At 42.6% G+C, this 12,284-nt stretch overlaps 1 protein-coding gene across 1 annotated transcript in view; it reads left to right on the plus strand.

Annotated features, from left to right (window-relative positions):
* Nucleotides 1-12,284, plus strand: part of CAPNS1 (calpain small subunit 1) — a 47,647-nt gene that overhangs the window by 21,571 nt on the left and 13,792 nt on the right. Inside the window, exons 2-5 of the mRNA XM_089679811.1 lie at nucleotides 2,427-2,570; nucleotides 4,034-4,067; nucleotides 10,547-10,636; nucleotides 10,768-10,825. Of these exons, the coding sequence (XP_089535937.1) occupies nucleotides 2,440-2,570; nucleotides 4,034-4,067; nucleotides 10,547-10,636; nucleotides 10,768-10,825 (313 nt within the window). The 5' untranslated portion in view covers nucleotides 2,427-2,439. The remainder of the gene's footprint in view (nucleotides 1-2,426; nucleotides 2,571-4,033; nucleotides 4,068-10,546; nucleotides 10,637-10,767; nucleotides 10,826-12,284) is intronic.

A 12,284-nucleotide genomic window follows, 5' to 3' on the forward strand; every position in this document is an offset into this window, starting at 1 on the left:
CGCGCTCCCAGCACATATGTCCGTGACTCACAGAAAGGACCCTGTCAAACACCACCTGGCGGGGCCTCTAGCAACCCACAGCGCAAGGTTCCCCAGGGTGCGGGGTCTAAGTCCCAATCTGCTTATTCACCAGGGCCCCTGATGGTGGGGATGGACTTGGAGCAGACTGAGACCAGGTTGCGACCCCTGAGTATGTCCGGCAGTGGTAGAGAGCACCGTCAGGGGTGTGCGGGAAATTGAGCCTGACGTGAAGAGGCTGGCAGGCCTGGTAACTGGGACAGATCTGTGCGGGATGGATGGATCGTAAGGAGTAGTCAGGCAGTCCAGGTCAGCAACGTGCAGGCAGCGAGGTACCAGAGGAGCAGGCAGAGAATGGTCAGGGTCACAAGCCAGGTTCAGCAACTAACGGGCAGCGCGGTACAGAGGATCAGGCAGAAGAATGGTCGGGTCAAGCAGGAGACAATCAGCAGGGTCAGATTCAATGCAGAGGTCGGCAACAGGAAGCTTCACAGTATCAGAATACAGGAACAGGACAATAAGACCAAACGGCAACTTGTGTCTGTGCAGGGCTGGTTTAAATAGCCCGCCCTGCTCAGACAGGCGCCCCTGGGTCCCAGTGCCTGCCAGCGCTGTCATAGGTGACAGGTGCGCCTGGGTCCTAGTGCCCGCCTGCCTGCATGTCTTGTCGGACACCTACGCATGTGCAGACTCATGCGTCGCGGTGATCCCTGACAGACCCAATCTCCCCTTGCGATCAGGACCTTTTCCAATCATGTGACCGCCGTGACGGCGAATCACAGCGGTCATATGACCCTAAAACTCTGCCCGCCTCATGGTTCCTGAAACTTAAAGGGCCAGGAGGTGCCGGCGCAAAGGTGTTAAAGTGCCTGAAATGCGTTGCCCAATAACCAATCCATCTGTAATCTCCGTGCGTTCCAAATTAGAGATCGATAAATCCTGGGAGCCAGATAGCCAAAGAAATACTGGGGACATTTGTGTTGGAGGCTCTTGTCTCCTGAACTAGCCAAATTTTGACTCATCTATGGGCAGGCTGGTTGTGCTGAAGTCAATCTATCGATCCACTTCAGTACAACCAACCTGGTTTATTTTTTTTGGTATGATTACTGCTGCTGGCTATAGCTGTCAGCAATGATCATTGTATTCTGACAGTGGGGAAACCTGCTGTCAGAATACAATAGCGGGATGGATTCCCCCATCAACACTTGACAGTTGCTAGGTGAATCGAGTGATTTTTTTTTTTTTTTTTTTTTTTTTCTTTCAACCCATGGTTGAAGGAAAAAAAAATTGCAAAATGTATGGCCAGCCTAAAGCTTATGTAAATATATTTTACTTGTTTGGATTGCACTTTAAATACAAGTCTTCCGATACCCATCTACATTGATGGTATAGTGTGGATGACTGTTCTATATCTGTATTTGACCAGTTTTGTTTGGAGCGATGTCCTGATCCAGGGAGGGTCTGTGTTGTACCAAATACCTTACACTGCTTAATAATAGACTTCAGTGTGTTTCTAGGCATTGGTAAAGTCTTTTAAATGTTTTTACAAGTCATTTACAGAAGGGAGGTGATCCATTTTCCTACTCAGCGATTCTTTTTTTCTTTTTTTTTTCTGACGTGTTGGTGTTCTATCTTTCACTTGGATGTTATAAGTTGCACTGAGTAAATACAACTAGATGAAACAAAAACTGTGTCTGTCTTCATTTTAGGCTCCAAAGGAACAAAATGTGATTATATTAAAAGGGGGTGATTCTTTCCTATACCCGCTGTATCTGTGGCTACTTTTTCCATTTTGTTTAGTCATATAGATCAAAAGGTGTGTGTGTGTGTGTGTGTGTGTGTGTGTGTGTGTGTGTGTGTGTTTAGGGCCAAACATTGTCACAACGGAGCAGGTCACATGCGCCCTCATACCTGGAATTGGCAGGTAGTGTCATGCGCCGCAATGGAGCGGGAGCACAGACAAGGTTTGTGAAAGGTGGTTAGGGGTTCCGAAAAGGGAACATTTTGGGCTTCTTTTTTGTTTTTGTTACGGTCATGTCATTTTACTTGTCTTATATCAGTGTAAGTGCAGCAGTTTTTTTTTGTTTGTTTTTTTTATATGTTTTTGGCCTTTTTTTGTTTGTTTTTTTTTAAATAGAAATAAAAACACACTACTTATTCACTACCAGCAAAGGAAAGCTCAGCCTCAAAAACAAACTGTTATAAAATTAATTTGGATACAGCGCTGCATGACCAAATGATTCTCAAACTGACAGATGGCTGGGACAGGAAGGGTGTTTACAGGCTATTACTGAAGTGGTTATATGTAGGCAAAGCATAGGTTCATTGTAAATTGACCACTGTACAGCCTCTCGGAATTCTTCATGTAGTTTTCATTCTCATTCAAAACATTCTCTTTTCCATTTCAGGTTTAACGCAATCATGTTCCTGATTAATCAGTTTATGGGTGGCGGTGGTGGTGGTGGCGGCGGGGGATTCGGCGGCGGGGGATTCGGCGGCGGAGGATTCGGCGGCGGAGGAGGAATGTTTGGAGGCATTATGAATGCACTCAGGTAAGACTTTGTGTTTTATATGTTGTTTTTTTTGAGTGTTTTGTAGAGGAATCGCTTCATTGTTATTGTTGGTGTATTGTAGATCATGGAGCAGTATCACTAATGGGAATACATTTATAAGGATATTGGGATTCACTGACAGGTGTACCTTTTAATATGACTTAATACCCTAACCTAAACCCACAAATGTAACATTTATGCGCCTAATAGTACTCCTAACCCTGAAACCTGAACATTTATCATGACTGCAACAGATAAAGGAAGTCCAAACGTAATCCGCCCAATGTCCACACTATTCAATCTTCCAATCGTGATAAGATGTCCAATTTGTTATTCCAAATCCAAGAAACCTCAAAAATATAAACTAAATATAGTGCATTACCTCTCAAACAATATTCTGTGATACCATGCAAACACTCGTGAAAAAACCAAAAAAAAAACTGAATTACAAAATTCTATGTGATTATCCAATACAAATAAATAAATAAAGTGGATAGAGAAGGTCGCCCTATACACCCCCACTCGTGAAGTGGATATAGTTCACAGCAACTGGACTAGTGGTAATCCACAGTATTTGAAGATATCATCACTCTAACCAGGTGAAATTAACAAAAAAACACTCAAACTGTGATTAGTGCACCATTCCAAACAAGTGCCACCACCCTAGTGGGATAACATACTATTACCCTCTTGCAGCTTTAAAAAAGCATTTCCAACATTCCAGGATACCAAGAGTATATCCAATATGCACCTTTCCCCTTGTGAATCAATTCAGTGGAGTCTTCCCTGCTCCTCATAAGGCAAAGAGGACAAGAATAAGTGGAGTATATAAGTTAAACACAGATTTTTATTAACTGCTTACATTGACAGCCTGTCCATCCTGTTCCATCAGTTCAAACAGACAAATTCCCACAACAAATATGGCGGCGTTGGTCCTTCCGGTTATGCGTCCTGACGTCACGACCTTGACGCGTTTCGTCACTTCCGACTTTTTCCAACTCAAGGGATCCCTTGAGAAAAAGTCGGATGTAAGCAGTTAATAAAAATCTGTGTTTAACTTATATCCTCCACTTTTTTTTTTTTTTTTTTTTTTGGGGGGCAGGGAGCGGGTACTTAGTTTTGGCAGGTACCTGCTCCCACTTCTGCTGGAATCACATAGGCGATTCCACCAGAAGTTGTCCACCCTTCATTTCAAGAGCTGTGTTCCCAAAGAGAGCATTCCGCTTCCTCCACCAAATTGCCAGCCCAAACTTTCCCCTCCTGTGTAGACCTCTAATGTTATAGGAGGTCTAACAGCATAATAATGCCAAAAGCAATTTTCCATCTTTGTATTCAGGCATCCTGTACATCAAGGGTTAAAGTAGAATCCTCACATGACTCCAATTGTACATACAACAAACAAATGCCACAATGCCCTTGCTTTTAGGTTCATTTGCTATTTTTTTTTTTTGTTTTCTTTTTAGCGATGCTGCTTCAAACTACAGACCAGATCCTCCGGTAAGTTTTTTTTTTTTTTTTTTTTTTCTTCCTAATCTTGTCTTTAAGCTTTTCAAAGCGTGGGAAATTTGTATTTTATGCTGCGATTTGTGAATGGTCCTGAAGCCTCCTGAGACCTGTGTTGTGTCCCAGATGGCTGCGGGAGAGGGGGGGAGCCGAACGTCTGCTCCAATCACGAGACTATCCATGTAGAAGTGGGAGAGTGTACCTATCAAAACTAGGTATCCACATCCCCTAAAAAGATAAAATGGTCCAAAAGTGGTAGAGGAGGGAGGAGGCAGAAAAGCAAAACTTCCTCTTTTGGTTGAAGTTCTGCTTTAATTCATTTTATGTGGTAAAGGTACTGGTGGGAGAATAGAACAGACTGAGCGTTGACCTCCTAAGTTTGCTGTTTCTTTGTAACTGTCCAGTCCTCAGACTGGGGATGGGGAGGTGACCCCGCTGTGTTGTTTAACCGTAACAGAAAGTGGGGTCGTCTGCCTGATTGTGCTGTGTGGCACAGCTGTATTAATTTTAGGCCTGGATGGACAGACCTATACAGGTGTAACTTGAAAAATTAGAATATCATGCAAAAGTTCTTTTATTTCAGTAATGCAACTTAAAAGGTGAAACTAATATATGAGATAGACTCATTACATGCAAAGCAAGATAGTTCAAGCCGTGATTTGTCATAATTGTGATGATTATGGCTTACAGCTCATGAAAACCCCAAATCCACAATCCGCATAGAGAATCTATGGGGCATTGCTAAGAGAAAGATGACAGACATGAGACCGAACAATGCAGAAGAGCTGAAGGCCGCTATTGAAGCATCCTGGTCTTCCATAACACCTCAGCAGTGCCACAGGCTGATAGCTTCCATGCCACACCGCATTGAGGCAGCAATTGCTGCAAAAGGGGCCCAAACCAAGTACTGAGTACATATGCATGCTTATACTTTTCAGAGGTCCCATATTGTTCTATGTACAATCCTTGTTTTATTGATTGCATGTAATATTCTAATTTTCTGAGATTGTGGATTGGGGGTTTTCATGAGCTGTAAGCCATAATCATCACAATGATGACAAATCACGGCTTGAACTATCTTGCTTTGCATGTAATGAGTCTATCTCATATATTAGTTTCACCTTTTAAGTTGCATTACTGAAATAAATGAACTTTTGCACAATATTCTAATTTTTCGAGTTTCACCTGTATATTCTTTGGCAGGTAAAACAGCTCCCAACTATGTATTTGCTCTTTGTATTCAGCTGTTTGCTTAGAGTTCAGCTTTACATCTGTCCCAAGTCTACAAATGCTCTAGTTCTTTTGAATGGCCTAAGGGTGTTACGCTACTGATCCCCTCCCCATCCACCCATCTGCTCGCCTTTTTCATGATACTTCTCACATGCTGGAACAATGCAGATCTTTTACTTGGCAGCAAAACTCATTCTGTTTATTAGGCTTCATACCATATATACATTGAAAGCCACGTCAGCCTCTAGCTGTTTCACACACACTGCATGCTTCTTGACATTTCAGGTTTGATGTGGTTAGGTTTCTGTATTGACATACATTTTGGTTTCTCTTTTCACATGCAAGCCATGCCTAGGTCGTACATGTTTCTAAATTGCCATTACAAGTACTAGTGTATATTCTTTCTGTGTGCTATCCTGAATGAAGACTAAATGAAGTAATACACATCAACTCACCGATGGCATTTATGACGTGTGACTTTTTTTTTTTTTTTGTGTGTGTGTTTTTTGATGCGTTCAAAAAGCATACTGAAAGCTTATTAAACACCCATGAAAGTGTTTTTCTAGGGCAGGGGTCTCCATTCTTTCAAAGAAAGGGCCAGTTTACTGTCCTTTGGACTTTGGGGGGGGGCCCAGATTGTGGCCCGTGAGGGTATCGGTGAGAATAATAAAGCCTTAGGTTTGGTGTTGATAGTTGGAGAAATGGTGCCCCATCGTTGGTATTAGTGGGATGAGTAGTACCCCATCACTGGTATCAGTGTAAGAAACTGTGCCCCATTGTTGGTGTCAGTGGGAAGAATACTGCCCCATCATTGATATTAGTAGGAAGAATAATGCCCCATCATTCGTGTCAGTGGCCGGACTTATACCCCACTGTTGGTGCCAGAGGAAGAAACCGTGCCCCAGTGGAAGGAATTTTGCCCCATAATTGCTAGTAGTGGGAAGAATTATGCCCGATTATTGGTGTCAGTGGCAGGAATTCTGCCCCACTGTTGGTGTCAGTGGGAGGAAGAGTGTCCCAAGGGTCAGACAAAGGCTAGCACAGGGCCGCAGTTTGAAGACCAGTGTTCTAGGGGGAAGTGCTGCAAGGTGAAGCGATAAAGAGAAAATGAGCTGCTTTGCGGCATTGTTAGGTTGTGGTGTGATTGACATTTTTGTGAATTCTCTACAAGATGGGTTCTTCGTTTTTTGACAATTGGCTTGGCCCAATTGTGCAGTTGTAGCGCATTGAAATGAGAAGAGATGGCTGATATGCATCAATGTCTCCTGAAAGCGACATGCTGCCTAAGTTTTAACACTCCTGCTCCTGTGTGTACTGCACTGTGTGGTGCCAGAGTTTTGGTGAAGGTGGAAGGGAAAGGCAATCCATACAAGGCATTCTCTGGACAAGGTGGAGAGGCAGGGCAGTAACCTCATAATGTCATCCTCATGAAGTCAGAGAACACTTTCCATTTATTTATTTTATTTATTACAGGTACTTATATAGCGCGATCAATTTACGCAGAGCTTTACATATATATTGTACATTCACATCAGTCCCTAACCTTCATTCATACATACACATACTAGGGTCAGTTTAGACAGGATCCAATTAACCGACCAGCATGTCTTTGGAGTGTGGGAGGAAACCGGAGTACCGGGAGGAAACCCACGCAGGCACAGGGAGAACATGCAAACTCCAGGCAGGTGGTGCCGTGGTTGGGATTCGAACCATCGACCCTAGTACTGCCAGGTGGAAGTGCTAACCATTTAGCCACTGTGCTGCCCCATTTGTTGAATAATGCAAAGTTTTCCCATCCACATCTCTTCTATTGATGCAGGGATCTGTCAGATTTTTTTAAATGTGTTTATTTTTTTTATTTTTTTTTAAGTAAATAAAAAACCTGTTTGTCAAAACTTTAAACTTGTCCCATGTCCATTTCTTTCATTATCTCGGAGTGACCTCTCCCTGTTCTTATCTTGGACCACAGGTCAATTTAGTCTTTGTGCTGTGGATCAGGCCTAATCCACACTGGGCGTTTAACTCCAGTACACAAGATCCTACAGTTTTTGTGAACGTGGAAGGCAAAGGCGCATCATCCAACCCCACTGCTGGCAGCAGGTTTAACTCTGCGTGGCTGATAGCTGCTGCAGCTCGATGGTGTACTGTGCAGTACTAATGCTTAAGGCAGCCATGCATAGACTGAGGCTCCATGCACACTGGCGTAATTGCCAGTGCTCTTGACTGTTTAGCAGCGTTTTTTTAATTATGTGTTTTTTTTTTTTTTTTTATTAAACACTAAGCTTAAAAAACACCTCTAGACTACCTAATGTGCATGGATAACATTAGTTCCTTCTACAAAATGCAAAACTCTTAAAGATGTAGTGATTTTAAACCAACGTGCATGGCACTTTAAAGTATTGAAGCAAAACACTGCCAAGCAGTTAGCATAATCAAGAGTGACAACATTGGCAGCCCCCATTCTTTTCTCATGACTTGAGTCCCTTTACCTCCTGACCCAACACAGAGGTTTTATAGCGAAAAGGTCTCTCCAAATATGTTGTAAAAATTTGAAGGTGAAATCTGTATTTTTTTAAAAATGGTGATACAGAGCTCTTGTAGGTGCAGTTACATAGTTAGTATGGCTGAAAAAAGAAAAACGTCCATCCAGTTCAACCATAAAAAAAAAAAAGTTATAATCCTATACCCAAAGTTGATCCAGAGGAAGGCAAAAAAAACCCAGCAACACACGATCCAATTTGCTCCTGCTGGGAAAAGAATTCCTGATTTCCCCCCCCCCCCCCCGAGAGGCAATCGGATATTCCCTGGATCAACTTTACCTATAAATGTTAGTATCCAGTTATATTCTGTGTATCTAGGAAATAATCCAGGCCTTTTTTGAAGCAATCCACTGAGCTGGCCAGAACCAACTCTTGAGGGAGTCTATTCCACATTTTCACAGCTCTCACTGTGAAGAAACCTTTCCGTGTTTGGAGATTAAATTTCTTTTCCTCCAGACATAAAGCATGCCCCCTTGTCCTCTGTGATGAGCTCAGGGTGAATAGCTCTACACCGAGTTCACTATATGAACCACTGATGTATTTATACAAGTTGATCATATCCCCCCTTATGTATTATACATAGAGATCATATCCCCCCTTAATCTCCTTCTCAAGAGAGAATAAATTCAGTTCCTCTAATCTTTCCTCATAGCTGAGCTCCTCCATGTCTATTATCAGTTTGTTGCCCTTCTCTGTACTTTCTCCAGTTCCCCAATGTTCTTTTTGTGAATTGGTACCCAAAACTGAACTGCATATTCCAGATGAGGTCTTACTTATGATTTGTACCGGGGTAATACGATATCTCTCTCTCTGGAGTCTATACCTCTTTTAATACAAGAGAGGATTTTGAAACCTCAGCTTGGCATTGCATGCCATTATTAAGCTTGTGATCTACCAGAACCCCCAGATCCTTCTCCACCATTGATTCCCCCAGTTGTACCCCCCCTAGTATGTATGATGCATGCATGTTCTTAGCCCCCAAGTGCAGAACCTTACATTTATCAACATTTAAATTTCATTTGCCCCATAGTTGCCTAATTAAACAGTGCATTGAGGTTGGCTTGTAAATTGGAGACATCCTGTAAGGACGTTATTCCACGGCACAGCTTGGTGTCATCTGCAAAGACTGAAATGGGATTTTTAATCCCAGACCCTATATCGTTTATAAATATATTAAAAAGTAAGGGTCCCAACACTGAACCTTGGAGTACATCACGGACACCCCTAGACCATTCAGAGTATGAATCATTAACCACTACTCTCTGAATACGATCTTTTAGCCAGTTTTCTATCCATTTACATACAGATTTTTCCAAGCCTGTAGACTTTACCTTACACATTAGCCGTGTGTGGGGAACTGTGTCAAACGCTTTTGCAAAATCCAAGTATACCACGTCCGCCGCCACCCCTCTGTCCAAGGTTTTGCTCACCTCCTCATAAAAAGAAATCAGATTTGTTTGACAACTTCTGTCTTTCATGAATCCATGTTGTCTGTTGCTTAAAATATTTTTTTCCAGCAAGAACTCATCTATGTGGTCTTTTATTAAACTCTCCAGTATCTTCCCAACTATAGAAGTTAAACTAAGAGATCTATAATTACTTGGTAAAGATTTTGGCCTCTTTTTAAATATTGGCACCACATCGGCCTTACGCCAATCCAGTGGTACTATGCCAGCCATTAAAGAGTCCCTAAAAATTAGAAACAATGGCTTTGAAATGACAGAGCTGAATTCTGTAAGGATCTGTGGGTGTATGCCACCCGGTCCAGGTGCTTTGTTCACCTTTTTATACTACCTATTTTTGAATCATATCAATTGTGAGCCAATATGGATCATCTGGAGCTGTGAGAATACCATGCCCATTATGGACAAGAGCTCCCCCATGCTCCTTTGTATACACAAAGCTAAAGTGCAATTAAACTGCAGAAGTGTGAATGAGCTCTGAGACTTGAGCCCCTTGGGGCTGTGGGGGGTTTATGGCCCCCTGTTAGAACATAATAGTTCAGTGGAGAGGTTGCTGTACTAAAATCAGATACAACAAGCTCTTCAGTTTTTTTAAGTTTAACCCGCTGGGTTGAGCAAAAAAAAAAAAAAGATAGTGTGTACCCAGCATTAAAGTGGAGCGGAACTCTGGAAGAGGTGCCAGAAAATAAAGCAGGTAGAGGGCAAAGGACCAGTATTGCCTGTCATCTCTCTGCAGCTAATATTTTTCCTATTTTTAACTTACCATGCCTTCTTCTGCATGGTGTCTCTTTTGTGGAGGCGGCCATCCTGGTAGAGGTAGAGCTTTGTTTCCTCATGTCAGAGCCTCATCAAGGAGAACAGTGAGCAGCACAGTAGTGACATCACATCTCACTCCACTTCTGAAACTGGTAGTCAGAGGCAGCAATGCCTTTGATCTCTCACTACAGATGTACAGCTATGAGGCTGTAAGCACAGAAGTGCCTAGGCACACTCACACGCCAGGAAGGGCTTTTATTATTTTTCAGGAGACATTCCAGACAGAAGTTGCATTTTTCTGGATGCTGGTTGGCACAATTAAAGGTTTCCTGTTATAACAGATTTTCAGTTTTTCAGTTCAGGTCCACTTTTTTTCAGTCTGTCGCAATATTTGCAAAAGTATGCCATAGTGTTTGTAAGTCACATTTCTGCAGTGCTTGTCTTTTAATCACATCGCCATCTAACCCTACCCACTCTCTCTTAGCCTCCCAGAACCCATCCTTCAGTCATTCAGGCAAATGAGAATGATGAAGATCGACAGTTCCGGAGGGTCTTCAATCAGCTGGCTGGAGATGTAAGTACACAGGCTCTCCTTTCTGCTCCTTGTGACTCAGTACCTGGCAGACATGCTGTTGTCTCAGGGAGGGTTTTCTGGTTGACTTGGAATGTTTGCTTGCTGTGTCACTGACTCTTGTGTTCTTACAGGACATGGAAGTGAGCCCAACAGAGTTGATGGGAATCCTCAACAAAATAATTGCAAAACGTAAGTGTGACAATGTAGTTTTGCACATACATTCCAAGCCAGGAGTTCACTTAAATTCCGGCTACACATAACCCCCTCTCCTTCACTTTATTTATCTGCTCTGTTTGGCCATTGGGGGCAAGGGAGAGTTGGTTCTGTGTACGTTCCAAACCCCGACTTGGAGCTTACACAAGGCTGATAATTCTCTCCCTTCCTATGTGATAGTCATGTGCCTCAGCAGCCAATGACCAAACACCAGCACTTTCACGTGGGAGTGAGAAACGTTGTTCCATATTCTTCACTCCTGGCAGGGGAGGGGTGGGGGGAGTAAAAAAGAAACTACGGTCTCTGAACCCCCTCCGGCGGAAAGAGATAATCCAGCCCCCTTCCTACGTTCCCCTACAAAATCCCCATTGTCCCCTTCCCTGCCAGAACAGTTATACACATTCCCCTCCCCTCCCCCTTTTTTTTTTTTTTTTTTTTTTGTCTTTCTTCTCTCTCTTTCTCCCTCTCTTCTCTCTTTCTCCCTCTCTTCTCTCTTTCTCCCCCTCCTTCTCTCTTTTCTCCCCCTCCTTCTCTCTTTTCTCCCCCTCCTTCTCTCTTTTCTCCCCCTCCTTCTCTCTTTTCTCCCCCTCCTTCTCTCTTTTCTCCCCCTCCTTCTCTCTTTTTCTCTTTTCCCATCTCATTACACTCTCCCCCACTATGTACTAAGTTTTGTTTTTACTTTTTATCCTAATAGTCACTCAACTGTTACTCGTGCATACATTACTCTTTCTCACTCACAACAAATAACCTCATCATATGACGCCCATAATATAGCCCAACACTTCACACACCCACATTGTTGCCATGTTTGCCTCCATGTGGGCACTTACTATATTATACCACGACTAAAACATACTGTAGGGCACTAGTCTACTCACCCTTACCTATCCTCTACCCACCTAATGGAGCTTGTCCAACGGCTATGGAAGGCAAGAAATTGTGAGATTACTCACCGTACATTTAACTTTTCAATGACTCCTTTATCTCCAAAGTCCATATGGAAAAGTGTTTTTTTTTTTTTTTTTTTTTTTCACATTTCCTAATTGAGTCCTACTGCATGCATCTGGTATACTTAAAATCCTCAGTTCATTGTGACTTTTATATTCTGTTTGTGTATGATACAACTAGCTGTACAATCAGATTGCTTGTCAACTACTTTTTGGTATCTGAATAAACTTTTAAGGAATAAAAAAAAACAAACAAAAAAAAAAGAATATGAGTATGTGGTGCTGCATGGGATGGCAATAAATTGAATCTAGAGCTTTGCCATACATGGGCACAGCACAGGTTCACTTAAAGTGGTTCTAGAGCCTCAATGTTTTTATTTTGCTTTAATGCATTCTCTGCAGTAAGGTTTAAAAAACCTTCTGTGTCCAGGATCCCCCTATCCCCACCCTTTTACTTATCTGAGCCTGATCTTAATCCAGTGTTGTGC

This window comes from Staurois parvus, unplaced genomic scaffold (assembly GCF_062004578.1).
Source record: "Staurois parvus isolate SC_StPar_1 unplaced genomic scaffold, SC_StPar_1.0 ptg000232l, whole genome shotgun sequence".
Classification (NCBI taxonomy): Eukaryota; Metazoa; Chordata; class Amphibia; order Anura; family Ranidae; genus Staurois; species Staurois parvus.